At 43.3% G+C, this 15,229-nt stretch overlaps 1 protein-coding gene across 1 annotated transcript; it reads left to right on the forward strand.

Annotated features, from left to right (window-relative positions):
• Positions 1-671: 671 nt before the first annotated feature.
• On the forward strand, positions 672-8,692 carry CFAP107 (cilia and flagella associated protein 107). The gene is made up of 4 exons (XM_075278501.1): positions 672-790; positions 4,825-4,938; positions 7,238-7,412; positions 8,415-8,692. The coding sequence occupies exons 1-4, from the start codon at positions 680-682 to the stop codon at positions 8,690-8,692; spliced, it is 678 nt and encodes a 225-aa protein (XP_075134602.1). The 5' UTR covers positions 672-679.
• Positions 8,693-15,229: the final 6,537 nt, after the last annotated feature.

The raw sequence follows: 15,229 nt of genomic DNA on the forward strand, positions 1-15,229 counted from the left end.
GAGTTCTCTGTACAGGATTTTTAATGTGAAGTCTTCAACGCAGATGTGAGCTTAACCTTTATGATGCTCATTTGGATGAAATATGTCAGAGATCTCCCAGGTATTGATCATTGGCATTGGGTTATTTAAACACTTCAATGAGGTTTTCATTCATTGATAGCAAGCTGAGATCCTGAAAGTGGTGAAAAATTGAAACACAACTACAATGCCTTAACCGATCGAAAAAAAAGCTGTGCAACCGTGATGTGTATGAAGTCTATAGAGGGCATTACAAAAATTGTATTATATTAAAAAAAATATGTGTGTGTGTATATATAAATATACTGTGTGTGTATATATATATATATATATATATATATATATATATATATATATTATATGCAAAGCCCCAACCTGACCCTAACTAGGTCATGTTATAAACCATATCAGAATAGTAGTTGGTATATGAATTTTTCTGAAAATTGTTTGGTCATTTAGTATCCAACCACTGTTCATTTAGGGTTAGTGGCTGATACATGGGATACAATGGCTGTACTGGATACGTGCAGTGAATGGGGCCGAGCTGTCATTGTGGTTCCCATGGCAGCAGTAAACAGTCTGACTGCAGAAAGAACAGTGAGATGTGATCTCCGGGAGACCAGACAGACCAGACATTACACAAGAGCCAACCAGTCTGACTATGGCCGCCTATTCTGATAGTGCCAAGAAGTGGTCTGCGCCGGGATGGAGGATAGAGCAGAGATATTCTAACAAAGTTTTGATTGGAAACTGGGTGGAAGAAAGAAAAAAGGTACCGTCCATATACAAGTGGTGTGGCTGGGACATGTAAAGGGGGGAATAGCAGGATTATAGATGGGGAGAAGCGGGATTTTGTCTGTATTACACCTCTTTTGTGGGCTGGGTGGATGGAGTTTCAGAATTATGGATGGTGAGTCCACTGTGTTATGGTGAGACTTCAACTTCATCCACATGCAACAAAAATACCTACTGTGCGGGGTCACTAACAGGGTATTATACTATGGGGAGCAACTAATGGGTCATTATACTGTATGTAGTAGTAGTATTCCCCTCAGGGGACCTCTCCTCTCTGAGCCGCGTGGTGGTGTTTAGAAGAGTCCTGATGGAGAATCCCTACATGTCGGGTTTTTCTGTCCGCTTGAAAAGTCGGACATCTTTACAAACAGACAGTGAAGGACAGGCACGGAGTGCAAAAGAACGCACCCGATCACCATTTAAATGAATGAAAAATGTTACGGACACAGCTAGTGTCCGATGCTAATGTTCGTGCGAGATTTTGAACAGACACTAGCAGTGGACACTACCTGTCGGACACAGACGGTAGTGTGAACGCCCCCTTAACCGGAACGGACAGCAGAACCAGCAGCCTGCAGATGGGGGTAGTAGTTCCCACTCCAAACCCCTGCCTTGGTCATAGGAGGCTGCCAAGAGATGTTCCAGGCTCAGTGTCTATAACTCCTCCTCCTCTCATGCCACTCCCAATGTGCGATGATAGGGGTTGTAGTGGGGCAAGGAGTCCTGACAGGGATCTGGTTACCTGGAGACTAGGCCCAAATGAGTTTATCCTGTCAGGATCCTCCGTTGCTCCTCCTGGCACGGCTGGAAAATGTTCAGTAGAGACTCACAAAGGATTTCCCTGACTCAGGACTGTCTCTGCATGACCCTGGGCCTAGAGGCTGTACTGGCGGCTGTTGAAGTCCGGTCTGGGTCTTCCTTCTGCACAGCTCAGCATGAACTGCACAGGGTGACTGCTAGCACTAGACTAATTTTCAACAGTCGCTGGGAAGACTATAGTCTTCCTAAAACCCCGCCCAGTGGCCTGTGATTGGCCAGGGCTGAACCAAGGCATGGTTTTGAACTTTAAGGGGGAAACCAACAGGGAAAGCTGCACAATAAACACATGTAAGGGCCGTTCACACTACCATCGGTGTCTGACAGCTAGTGTCCGCTGCTAATGTCCGTTCAAAATCTTGCGCGGACATTAGCAGCGGACACTAGCTGTGTCCGTGGCATTTTTCATTGATTTAAATGGAGATGGGGTGCGTTGTTTTACTGTCCGTGGGAGTCCTTAACTGTCCGTTCCCAAAGATGTCCGACTTTTCAAGCGAACAGCAAAAACCTACATGTAGGGTTTTTCTGTCCGCTTGAAAAGTCGGACATCTTTACATGCGGACAGTGATGGAAGGGCACGGTGTGCAAAAGAACGCACCCGATCGCCATTTAAATGAATGAAAAGTGTCACGGACACAGCTAGTGTCCGCTGCTAATGTCCGTGCAAGATTTTGAACGGACACTAGGAGCGGACACTGGTGTCTCCTAGCGTGGTCCAGTCCTCCTGCACCAGGGTCTGAAAGTTTTTGGTAGAAAACCCTGCCCTGTCTGTGATCTAAAATTTCTAAGTTCATTTTTTCAGTATTTTCAGATTTGGTCATACTTCACGTGACTTGGTAGGACAAAATTGAAAACTTAATACATAGAGTTTAATACCAACAATGACCACTAGGTGTCAGCAATTAATGTAAGAATGTCTGTCTACACATGGCGGAATCAGGCGGAGGGAATTGTTTTTAGGATTAAAACCCTTTCAGGCATTGTTGGTATTCTGTCCACTGAGAATATTTTGACAGTAATGGTCATTTTTGCGAGCACAGCTGAAGTGGCATCATGGTAGTCATGGTGCCGCCATTCAATACAATACTTCTAGAAGTTGCTACTGTCTGCAGTCTATGATGTGATACTAAACTCTTTGAACTTTAATCAGCAATCTGGACCCCATGCGTTTGGTAGGCCGATCAGGGGGTCCCCATGCGAACTCCCCAAATGGATTACCAAACGCAGATGTCAGCAAGGGGTAATACTGCTTGTGCAAAGAATAATCAGAATGTGTGAGTTTTACCATTTGAATAAGGACATCACAGCAACTGCAAACATGAATAAACTTAAAGAGGTTTTCTGGGCTTTGTCAGAACATATCAGATTGGTGCAAGGAAATTCTGTGCAAGCTGTGGTACCAAAACTACGCAGTGTATGAGCAGGAAGCAAAAGTCTCTGTATACTGTGTATTGTTTGTGCTGAGTTATAGCTTATCAACTCCCATTCAAGTGGAGGGTAGTTGATCCACAGTACTCAACATCACTATTATAGCCTGCTGAATCCTTGAAAAGTTCTTTAAAGACGACCTGACAGCTCCCAACTTGTCTATTTTAGAAAATACTAGTATGCTGTTAAAGAAGGACGTTTCACATTATTAAGCAGGCCACAAGTTTCAAGCAATAAGGGAAAGAAAAAGGGTCTCTCTGCCGCCGAAAAACATTAATTATTGCCCTCAGTTTAAAGGGGCTCTATCAGCAAAATCATGCTAATAGAGCCCCCACATGTGCGTGAATAGCCTTTAAAAAGGCTATTCAGGCACCGTAAATCTTATGTTAACCCCCGGTCCCGTTTTTAAATAAAAGGATAAAAACATATATGCAAAACTTACCTGAACGTGCACTCTGGGCGGGGATAAAGGATGCGACGTCAGCTTCGGGTACACCTGCCTCTTCTGTCTTCTTGGAGTAACGCCCTCTTGCTCCGTGTCTTCTTCCGGCTTCTTCTCGGGAAATCTCGCGCCTGCGTAGTAGCGCTTCCCTCCGAATCGCTACTGCGCAGGCTCAGTCCCGTAGACACAGCGCCGCACCTCCCATGAGGCGACCTGAAGCGACCGCTTCAGGCGGCGCTATGCCAGGCCCCCGGGGAGGGCGGCATTTTTGCTGACCTAAGCCAGTCCAGGACAAGCTGTCTTGGACTGGCTTAGCATCACCATCTCGGCAGCATGGCACGGGAAGCGAGCGGTGGATTGGGGAGGCCCTGTGGACGCAGCGCTGCTCCACCGGCCTCCCCTCTTGCTCAGGCAGAGAGCAGGTCCACTCCCTGCCTGCTCTCTGCCTGCTAACGACGCCCCGTCCGCTCCACCCCACCCCCCCTTGCTCCACCCCGCCCCCCTTCTCTCCGTCCGCCCCCTCTGCTCCGCCCCCTCCTCCTGGGGGGCGGCTTTCTGTCGTCCGCCTCAGGCGGCATAAAAGCTAGGTTCACCCCTGCGTAGACATACTCGATCGCGAACTGCCATTAAGTGAAATGGCAAGTGAGCCTGCGCAGTAGCGAGTCGGAGGGAAGCGCTACTACGCAGGCGCGGGATTTCCCGAGAAGAAGCCAAAGAAGACACGGAGCAAGAGGGCGTTACTCCAAGAAGACAGAAGAGGCAGGCGTGCCCGAAGATGACGTCGCACCGTGCACCCCCGCCCAGGGTGCACGTTCAAGTAAGTTTTGCATATATGTTTTTATCCTTTTATTTAAAAACGGGACCGGGGGTTAATATAACATTTACGGTGCCTGAATAGCCTTTTTAAAGGCTATTCACGCACATGTGGGGCTCTATTAGCATGATTTTGCTGATAGATCCCCTTTAATGTCCCCTTCCAGTGCCCCAGTTTAATGTCCCCCTCTATCTGCCCCCAGTTCAAACTGGGGCACGAGGAGAGGGACTTCATACTGTGGGGTAGTTGGAGGGGAAAGTTATAATGTGGGGGCATATAATGGTAGGGTCACTGTAGGAGCATTATACTGTGTGGAGGCACATGGAAAATTGGTAAGAATGGGCAGAGTCGGCATAGAAATGGGTGGAGCTAAATTTCCCATGGCGTGCATATTACGCCACACATTTTGTCCCTCTTTTTCTCCTTTGAAAGTTGAGAGGTATGCTGCACTATAGCATCCATATCTCATCATTATACAGGTTTTGATTACATTCTTTTTACCTCTTTGTAGTTTATGAGGAGCAACCTTCCAGTATCCAAGAGCTGTTATGGAAAAGACTTTGTACGGTTCTCAAACACCGCGCCGGATCGAATACAGAGGAGATACTTCTTAAAAAGAATGGAGGTAAAATTGTTCTCATATTGAAAGTGAGTCTCTTGGACTGTAGCTGTTTTTGTTCTGCCCAACTTTTGTGGCTATTATAGTCTCAGTTCAAATGGGTGGTTTAATGCAATAGTGAAAGGATCCCTGTATCATGCACTGACCGGCTGGGCCTTGTAGTTCACATAACACCATTGAGCAGATTTAATGAATGAAACCCCACCATAATTCTAATCCCACCATAAAACTAACAAAGCACGCATACGTGTGCATGCCGCCTTAGACAGTATTAGCAGATATGCTATATTGTACCACTTTTGCTTGAAGTGTTTCTTCAAATTTTTAGTTTGTGGCGCCATCTAGTGTTATTGTATTTTACCCAGCCAAACCAGCCAATAATCCTTAGATAACTGTCAAATAGATTGGATTCTCTTCCTTTTGGAAGAGATGTACTGGTTTAACTTTAAAGGGGTTGTCCCATCACAAGGATCCGATCTATACTGTAGTTTATGTGGATTTAAGACTTTTCCTAAATACATTGCTTCATCAAAACTGCTTTGTTTGGCCGCTATCTTAATTTATTCACTTCATTGTTGACACTGCGTTTCTATGGCCACTGGGCTTATCTGCATTTCCCAAGTGACTAGCTGCCTGCTCTCAGGAGGAGGGGGGGGAGGGAAGGGCTGACAAGCAACGGAGCTCCTCGGATAGGGGAGGGGGGAGGTGAGAGCTCCGGGATTACTGTGCTGTCTATCTTCAGCTTTTCCACTTATCAGCTGGTTTTTATTGAATTTGGCTGATAAGGGCTGAGATAAGGAGTGTGTTACTTCTGTATGTAATGCAAGCTGACTCAAATCCAGCTCTGCTACATCAGTTTCCACATCAGCTTTATACTGTGGTAATGCATTTACACCCAATCCCTCATTACTGACTGCAAACATAGCAGATAGCAGAGCAAGTGAAACTCTGCCCACCAATGTGCCGAGAAATCCAGGAACTGAAGAGAGCACAGAGCCTGAAGGCTGCAGAACAAGAGTTATGGGAATACCCCTTTAACTCCAGACAATGACTCTAGGTTTCCTAGAAAACCAGGCAGTGAGCTATAGGAAGCTACCTTCCAAAAGGTGGCACTAGAGTGAGTTTTCGTTTTACATCAAAGAGAACGTGTTTGCATGTTCTTTTCCTACAATTCCTAATAGAGCATGCATAGTCTGAGACTACACACAGTAAGGTGGCCTTCAAAGGCAATGTCTCCTATCCTAGCATATGTATAGGACCTCTTACCCACCAAATCAATACCCTGCTTTGCACTGATGAGGGGCAATAACAGCTATCTATGCAAAAGTAAGAGATGTTCTAGTTTGGCATTATTCACAGACACTGGAACAGATTTATTAAGACTGGCATATCTTACACCAGTCCTAATAAAGGGCCCTACTGCCAATTCACATCAGTTAGGAACTGGCATAGATTTCCATTATAACTCATGCCAAAAAACCTGGTCTACGTTGATCCGCAACCTGCTCCATCCAGATTTGCACAATGTGGTCAGTAAGGTGTGTCTCCTGGCTTGTGGTGCCTGTTTGACGCATGAAATGTGCACCACAATATCATCCCTCTACCCCCCCCCCCCTTCCAACATCTCTAGACAATCAAACATTGATCTATAGGGAGCTACTTTCCAAAAGGTGGAACTAGAGTAAGTTTTCCTTTTTCCATCAAGGAAAACTTATTTGCATATTCCTTTTTCAATTTATGTTATAGCGATACAAAGTATGTGACAGATTGTACATGACCTGTCCACTTTCAAAGACAGCTATCCTAAACAGTAGGCCTAAAGTAGGTGGGCAGTAGGTATCAAGTACAAATGAAGGCAGACAAAAGGTAGATGAATATCAGTTTTAGTCATCTCCTGGGTTTTTAAATGCCAGTTAACATATACTGGCCAAATATAGGGGATCTCATGAATACGAGATCCCCAAATTACATGGTTAACCTTACAGCCACTCTTAGCTCCTGGCAGGAGAGTATCTATAGGAAACTGAGTGTTAGCAGTTGCGTTACTGCACCCAAAGATCCCTCTGCCATATTAAAAAGCAGTATTACAAATCACACATTGTATATGGCGGTCTTTGTAGAGTATTTTCATTGGGGCTCTGAAGTTTCATGTTGTACCTCCATCTCAGGAGCCCATTGTAGTCCACTATGGAGCATGCAATGGTTTCGGTGCCGTACAATTTGTTTCCATTGTGATTTTCCTGATGTAATAGCTGATTCCTAAAAACTGCATACCAGTAAACAATGTCTTTGTGTTTCATTCCAGGGATTACCTGGACATCATTTATTGTCACATCATGGAGAACCAAGTATGAGGAACTTAGTATCACAGTATGATGACCATTATATGAGACGTGGCAACTCTACTTTGCCTCCTCTTCGAAGTTGGGATGGGAACAGTCTGACCTGGGCTCCCGAGAAATCTGACTTTCCTTCTACAGGTAAAATTAATGTTTTCTTAATTAGCTGAAATGGCATGAAAATGTTAAATTACTAAAACTATCAAAAAGTAATATTCTCACTATATAGTCAATTCACTGGAGTCCTCAGATTTCAACTTGAATCATATATTTTCCCTTATTCAAATACATAACTTCTTTCCATATTCTGCCAGTTGCCCTTGACAACAGACAGCAATTAAGCTCCACCCTGTTGTCAGACATGTGACTTAGCAGCTTAGCTCTGTTACCTATGAATGCAACTTATTCCCTACTGACCACTAAGACCCCAACCAATCATGCAAACGGGGAAACTGGGGGGTATGGTGCAGGTTTGGTGGGTGCCGTGCCTTACCCATTTCTCATGGGACTGTTGGAGAAAGCCAAAGTACAATGCGTGGCCATTAGTCCCAAAGAAATAAATGGAGCTGCAGCCTGACTATGTGACTGCTGTTCCACTCAGACATGGGTGAAGGTACCCTTGTTCTTGTCATCAGTGGGGGTCTCAGTGGTCAGACCCCACAGATCTGAAACATATCGTCTGGATTGAGTGCAAGTTGCGATCATGGTCAATCCGTTTTCATTTAAAGTTGAAATATGTCCAGGGTCTTGCTAGGTAATCTATTCTCTGACTGTATAAGCCTTCATATGTGGGGGTCTATTAGTTTTTCTGCTACTAAAAGCTCCCTTATGGCTGCAGCACATTTTGTATTCTTGTCTAGGGCAGTGGGTGTGCACAATAAGGAGCAGTCTGCCCCCTCCCCTATCCATTACCACTACTACTATTTACATGGAATTCTGCCAGTAGTAACTGTATAGTAACATGTGCAATAGCAACAAGAGAGACACTCCTTGTGGTTGCTCTCCTACCTGGTTAAATGGTGGCAGTCATGAAAGTGGAAGTCCTTCTTTTAACCCAAAATCCTTAAATAGCATCCGTCATATGCTACAAATGTGGTCCCATTATATGTTTATTCTTATCAGCCGTCTTTGTTTGTGTTTCAGATCCTCCAACCAATTTTGGTCTCCTGCAAGAAAAGCAAAAGCTCTGGAAGAACCAAGCCTCTGAAGATCTGAGAAGTGTTTATTCTGCGTCGTACAGGCAACCCCCACCCTCCGCCTTAATCATAACCCACTATGGAGTTGCGCCCCGCATCCTGTCCAGTACCATGCATCAACCCAATAACACCAACAAAGCTTTAGACTTTAAATGCCAAGCGTACCTCCAGGTCCCAGACAGCCCAGGTGGAAGAACTAACATCAACCACGACACAACATCCTAAATCCCACCAACATCAACTTGTCAAGATAGATCAATATGATAATAAATGTCACACCTTCTTTAAAAAGTTTTCTTATATTTTTTGTAGTAATCTAAGTGCTGGAGTCGGGTTGCTATGGGTAAAATGTCTTGTAGCGGAGTTATCTCAAGGAATGACTTTTCGGTGACGTTCAATGCAACAGATTCTGAGGGGCCTCAATCAGGCCATAAAGGAACAAATCAAATCCTAGACAATCCTTATTGTGGGTCCAGTATAAAATCTGTAATTAGGGCCCTTACCTACTATTATCCTTGTTATGTCATAGAAGGATTTTTGAGGGCAGATGTGACACGTTCAGAATTAGCGCGTATAAAGCAGATCCCATTCATTTCAATGGGAGCCGGCATATGAGCGCTCCCCATTGAAATGAATGGGCTGCTTTTTTCTCTACGAGCGCTCCCATTGAAGTGAATGGAAAGTGCTCGCGTGTATGGCTCGGAATGAGCCAAGCGCTTACGCCGTGTGAAGGGGCCCTATACACGAGCCGTACACACGAGCGCTTCCCATTCACTTCAATGGGAGCGCTCGTAGAGAAAAAAGCAGCCCATTCATTTCAATGGGGAGCGCTCGTATGCCGACTGATTTTAATGTTCAGAATCAGTCAGCGTATCCGTAGTGTGAATGAACCCTAAGACTAACATAGAAAGGAGAGAAGATGCCCTTCTTGTGCTCATCGTCACCATATAAGACCATTGAATTTCATACCCCAAAGGCCTAAAAATAAACAGTATATGTGTCATCATCCAGCGCTCAATAATCAATACCGCCACCTATGGGCAAGAATATACTGAAAATTTATATTTTACAGGGTTTTGCACAAAATCTGAATAGTTAAAGACGTTACAGAATGCAATACCTTATACTCAGCTGGGAATTGACCCACAAACCTTTATCACTAAGACTATTTGCATAACAGATTAATCCTGACACTAGCTTCCATGGTTGTCATGTTGATTTCATAAGTGTGTGCTCATTCTAATCTGCATCAAGTTTATCATATTTTTTTTAGTATTTTATTACTGTTATTTTGTCAGTGCAGCTACATGAGCAAATAAACTCACACGTACTCATGGACAGAACTTCACTTGTTTCGAGCTGCAGTTTGTGCTCCAGTGCTGCTTTCTATGATGTCTAAGGAAAGGAAACTGCAACCATAGTCAACTATTATAGAGTCTATGGAGTGCAGTGTTGGTATCCTGGTCACTCGCTGTGTATAAGTTGCTAGCCACTTCTCTGTGGTCCAGTTACGGTCACAATCTCTGTGGTCTGATGACATAACCTTAAGTGACATCGTCCTCCAGACCTCATAGGAACTTAAGGTTAAGGACTCCTGACATGAACTAGACAACAGAGTTGGCATCATTCCCTAGTTTATTCCTAGTCGAAGTTCCACTGTCATGAGTTCTGTATATAGTACATCTGTAGACACAGTCACCTTGCTCCTCCAATCTGCTTTTCTTTTTATGATGTGTAGGGTGTTTAGACAGGTTCTCAAAAAATTTGCTCAGTATTGCTTAGGATCATTTTAGAAGGAAACAATGATACTGAATGGCAGTCCCAGAAAAACATCAAGGAATTAAAATGCCATTGTGAAATGTCTTAAGCACAGTATATGTGTTTGTAAACTTTAATAAAAATCTCATGTATGACAATAACAAGTTCAGAAGAGAAATTGTATTAAAGTGTACAAATCGTGTTAAAGGGGCTCTATCATTGGGAAAAGTCATTTTTAACTAAACTGTTTTCAAAAAAAGAAGAAAAAGAAAAGGGGGCAGTCACCCGGGCACTTTTTTCATAAAAGATTTCCTTTATTCGTCATCTTTAAAAACACTGGGAGAGAATGACAATTGAATCAGGGCGAAAAGAAAAAGGCGACAGCCGTTTCGCGCAAAGAGCGTTTTTTCAAGCCATATGATGTTCAACAAAGATTTGCACTAAACAGGTTTAAATAATGAAGTCTATTAGTCCATCTAATGCTTAAGCTGGATTGGCTAACGCTCATCCCTAGAAGCTAGTTGATATTTTGAAGACCGTCTGGGTGCCTTTTCCTAAGTTAGAAGTAGGCACTGTTGTGATTGGTTCAGGCTGCCTAAGGTAGTTTTCATTCAGGTCCGCCTAGGTGAGAGGAGTGTCTTTGAAAGAAAGGGGAAGTACTTATGTCTTTCCCTATTGGCTATATCCGAAATAGACTTCATTATTTAAACCTGTTTAGTATAAATCTTTGTTGAACATCATATGGCTTGAAAAAGCGCTGTTTGCGCGAAACAGCTGTCGCCTTTTTCTTTTCGCCCTGATGCAATTGTCATTCTCTCCCAGTGTTTTTAAAGATGACGAATAAAGGAAATCTTTTATGAAAAAAGTGCCCGGGTGAGTGCCACCTTTTCTTTTTCTTCTTTTTTGAAAACAGTTTAATAAATACTTCTTGGGTGCGAGCACCTCCCTAAAAGGCACGATTGAAAATATACTTCCATGAACAATATCCACCTAATATGCAACATGGAGTAATTTAAAGGTTTTAGACGCAGTGCCATCGCTTTCTTCTTCTTTCATTATCATTTTTAACTAAGCACATATATGCACAGCCTTTAGAAAGGCTATTCCACACCTACCTTTAGTATGTAAATTAAGTCAGTAGCTTTTGAATGAGCCCATTTTTTCCATATGCTAATGAGCTTCCAGCCAGCACAGGAAGTTCCCAGCAGCACTGCTCTCTGCTATTATCTCCTATCTGTGTATGCAAACAGGAAGTCATCAGTAGCAGCCTGTGCTGTAAACATACATAGGGAACAATAGGCAGAGGGTGCACCGAGAGGCTAATTAGCATATGAATAAAAACGGGCTCATTCAAAAACCACTGAGGCGATTTACGTACAAAAGGTAGGTGTGGAATAGCCTTTCTAAAGGCTATGCAAGGATGTGCTTAGTTAAGAATGACTTTTCCTAATGATAGAGCCCCTTTAAATTATATCATATACCTAAAAAAACTAATATTATAATGTATTATTCAGAAATCCAATGGTTCTAATGTGCATTGTCTACATGGCAGTAATGGAATAGGATTGAAATCATCACTGCGCCAAATCTGAAAGACCAGGAGTTTCTCTGAGCTTTCCACAATGGAAAAGCCTTAGTAGATATATGGACAGAAGTTGTCTTTGTGTGCTCTCCTAAGGCCTGACGGCAGGCTCTGGCCAAGATATGAAGAGCTACCTCTGTCTCTCTGGATGGCTGAGGAAAGCACAATTGGAGGGGCATACTCCATTTGAGATGTCGTCAATGTCTTTCAGTCATCCTTTGCATCTGGGAAGACACTTTGTACTCAATATGTCGCTCCATAAGATGTACTTCAGCAGCTCTATGGCTCCCTTTTATGCCATATGTGTAAACTCTTTACATGACAGTAGCACTTGGTCAGGCAGCCAGTTGGTCAAAATTCTGGTGAGAGTGCAAGATGTGGTGTGGGTGCTTGTCACCATTGCAAGCACCATGAAACCTGTAATTCTGCCACTGCGCTCCTCTTCTTTTTCCATGTCTGCTAATCTCGTGTAAGTTTCTACCATGGTGATGCTTCGTTGTCTTCTATGGCTTTTCAAGAAGATTCTCCGACCATCAGAGATAGTCCATATGCACCACAGAGGTAAGAAAAACACAACTCTTCCCCTTAGAATTGCGATTCAGTTAAATGAGCCCGGTCTAGGTACAAAAATAACCCAAATTCCTGAACACAAGATTAAAAGATTTTCGGTCTCCTTGGTATGATGCACCACTAATGTCATGATGTGTAAGGTGTTCATACCAGTTCTTAAATAGGTTGGACAGTATTGCTCTAAGGGTAACAGGAGAAGGAAACAATGATTCTGGGTGGCAGCCTCTGAAAAACAAGAGCGAATTGAAATGTCATTCCTGAAATGTCTTTCTTACATAAAGTACAAATATTTCTAAACTTTAATGAAATTAGACTAAATCACAAGTGAAATCACCTTGGAGCAAATTGTCTTGTCTGTAACTGGGGTTACATTCATGACAAACATGGCCACTGTTCCTATGTCATGCATGATACTCTAATACGTACATTATATTGTATGCCAGCAGCGTAACTAGGAATGGCGGGGCCCCAAGGTTAACATTTGACATATGACCCCCCTTAGCACCTTCACCCCCTGCACAAACCCCATTCCTGTGCACACTATTATGCCCCATAGTGGCTCCTACAAAAACACTACTATGCCTCATAGTGGCCCCTGCACATACTATTATGACCCATAGTGGCCCCTGCACACAGTATTATGCCCCATAGTGGCCCCTGCACACACTATTATGCCTCATAGTGGCCCCTGCACATACTATTATGCCCCATTTTGGCCCCTGTATACAGTATTATGCCCCATAGTGGTCCCTGCACACAGTATTATGTCCCATAGTGGCCCCTGCACATACTATTATGACCCATAGTGGCCCCTGCACACAGTATTATGCCCCATAGTGGTCCCTGCACACACTATTATGCCTCATAGTGGCCCCTGCACATACTATTATGCCCCATTTTGGCCCCTGTATACAGTATTATGCCCCATAGTGGCCCTGCATGCAGTATTAAGCCCCATTGTGGACACCCATGAACAATTATTATACTCTTTGGTCTTTTCAGACCCCAGAGTATAATGATCAGAGACCCAGGGGAGGATACAAACATAAAAAACACTTTTACTTACCTCTCCCTGGCTCCGTGCACTCCCCGCAGAGCTCTGCAATGTTAGACCAGACCTCACAATGACCCAGGCCGGAGTCGCAATGCATAAGGACGCTGGCCTGGGCCACATTACATCTGTGACATCACTAAACAGGCTGGAAGCCTGCCAGGATGCAGGAGAGGTAAGTAACAGTGTTTTTATGTTGTCTCACCTTCTCTGGCCCAACGACTAGTAAATTGGGCCTGTTACCTGCTAGGGTTACTCCAGCAGGTAACGACATATTAAAAAACAAACAAATGAGGAGCCGCCGGGCCCCCTTATGTCCCAGGCTTTGTGGCAGTGGCTACCGCTGCTACCCTAGCAGTTACGCCCCTGTTGTATGCATAAAACATGTAGCAGAGCCTGCTTGTGGATGTTGCATATTAGCCTTGACATGGATTCAGTTTTGATGTAGCAATTAGTAGTTTACAGTGTTGTTAGCTGAGCCAAACATTAACAGGGACACCTGAAGAGCCTGAACTCAAGCTTCAATCACCAATGAAGCTTGACATGAGTTCAGTAGTAATTTAAGGGTTAAAGGAGGTATCCGCAGAGTAATAAAGTTTATCAATGCATTCCCTGTACTATCACTCATATATGCCACAGTTCCCTGGAGCCACTAAGTTGCTTGTGTGGAGGGCAGATTTTGCTGCATTTTTTGATCCAAACCAAGGAGTGGCACCAAAAAGAATGGAAAATATAAAGGTGGTTTTTTAACCCCTTAAGGACCAGGCCATTTTTTGGTTTCGCATTTTCGTTTTTCCCTCCTCACATTTCAAGAGCCATAACTTTTTCATTTTTCAGTTCACAGAGTCACATGATGGCTTATTGTTTGCGGGACAAATTGTACTTTGTAATGGCATCATTCAATATGCTGTGCAATGTACTGGGAAGCTGGAAAAAAATTCAGAATGAGGTGCAATTGGAGAAAAAATGCATTTGCGCCATTTTCTTATGGGTTTAATTTTTACAGCGTTCACTGTTTGGTACAAATGACATGTTACCTGTGTTCTACGTGTCAGTACGAACGCGGTGATACCAAATTTATATAGTATTTGAAATGTTTTGATACTTTTAAAAAAATGATAAACTTTGCAAAATAGAAAAAAAATTTTGTGTCATCATGTTCTAACACCTGTAACTTTTTCATATTTCCATGTATGGAGCTGGTTGTGGTGTCTTTTTATGCGAGACAAGATGACGTTTCTATTGATACCATTTGGGGAAAGATCTGATGGTTTGATCACTTTTTATTCAATTTTTTATAGGAGGCAAAGTGTTGAAAAAAACGCTTTTTGGCTGTTTTTATTTTTTTTGCCGCTACGCCGTTCGCAGTACGGGATAAATGTTTTAATATTCTAATAGTTCGGGCATTTTGGAGTGCGGGGATACCTAATATGTTTATGTTTAATGTTCTTTAATTACTTTAATAGCTAATCTAGGGAAAGGGGGGTGATTTGAACTTTTATATTTTTTTTATTTTTTTAATACTTTTAAAAACTTTTTTTTTTCTTGTTATACATTTATGATCAGACCCCTTAGGTACCTTGAAACCTAGGGGGTCTGATCGCTCATACTATTCACTGCAATAATACAGTACTGCAGTGAATAGCAGAATCCCAGCACTTCTATTAGACGATGACTCTGGTTAGAGTGGCTGTACTGGTGTTAAAGCTACAGCCAAAAGCTGGAGGTGAACAGTCCTGGGTAGAGATGAGCGAACACTGTTCGGATCAGCCGTTCCGAACAGCACGCTCCCATAGAAATG

The sequence above is a fragment of the Leptodactylus fuscus genome, chromosome 6, assembly GCF_031893055.1.
Source record: "Leptodactylus fuscus isolate aLepFus1 chromosome 6, aLepFus1.hap2, whole genome shotgun sequence".
Classification (NCBI taxonomy): Eukaryota; Metazoa; Chordata; class Amphibia; order Anura; family Leptodactylidae; genus Leptodactylus; species Leptodactylus fuscus.

What these genes read in the sequence shown, in the direction of transcription:
- CFAP107 (XM_075278501.1), top strand. Translation starts at nt 680, where the DNA reads ATGGCCGCCTATTCTGATAGTGCCAAGAAGTGGTCTGCGCCGGGATGG. An exon ending in GGGTGGAAGAAAGAAAAAAG is followed by an intron (nt 791 to 4,824) that starts GTACCGTCCATA and finishes ACCTCTTTGTAG; the next exon opens with TTTATGAGGAGCAACCTTCC. An exon ending in ATCTGACTTTCCTTCTACAG is followed by an intron (nt 7,413 to 8,414) that starts GTAAAATTAATG and finishes TTTGTGTTTCAG; the next exon opens with ATCCTCCAACCAATTTTGGT.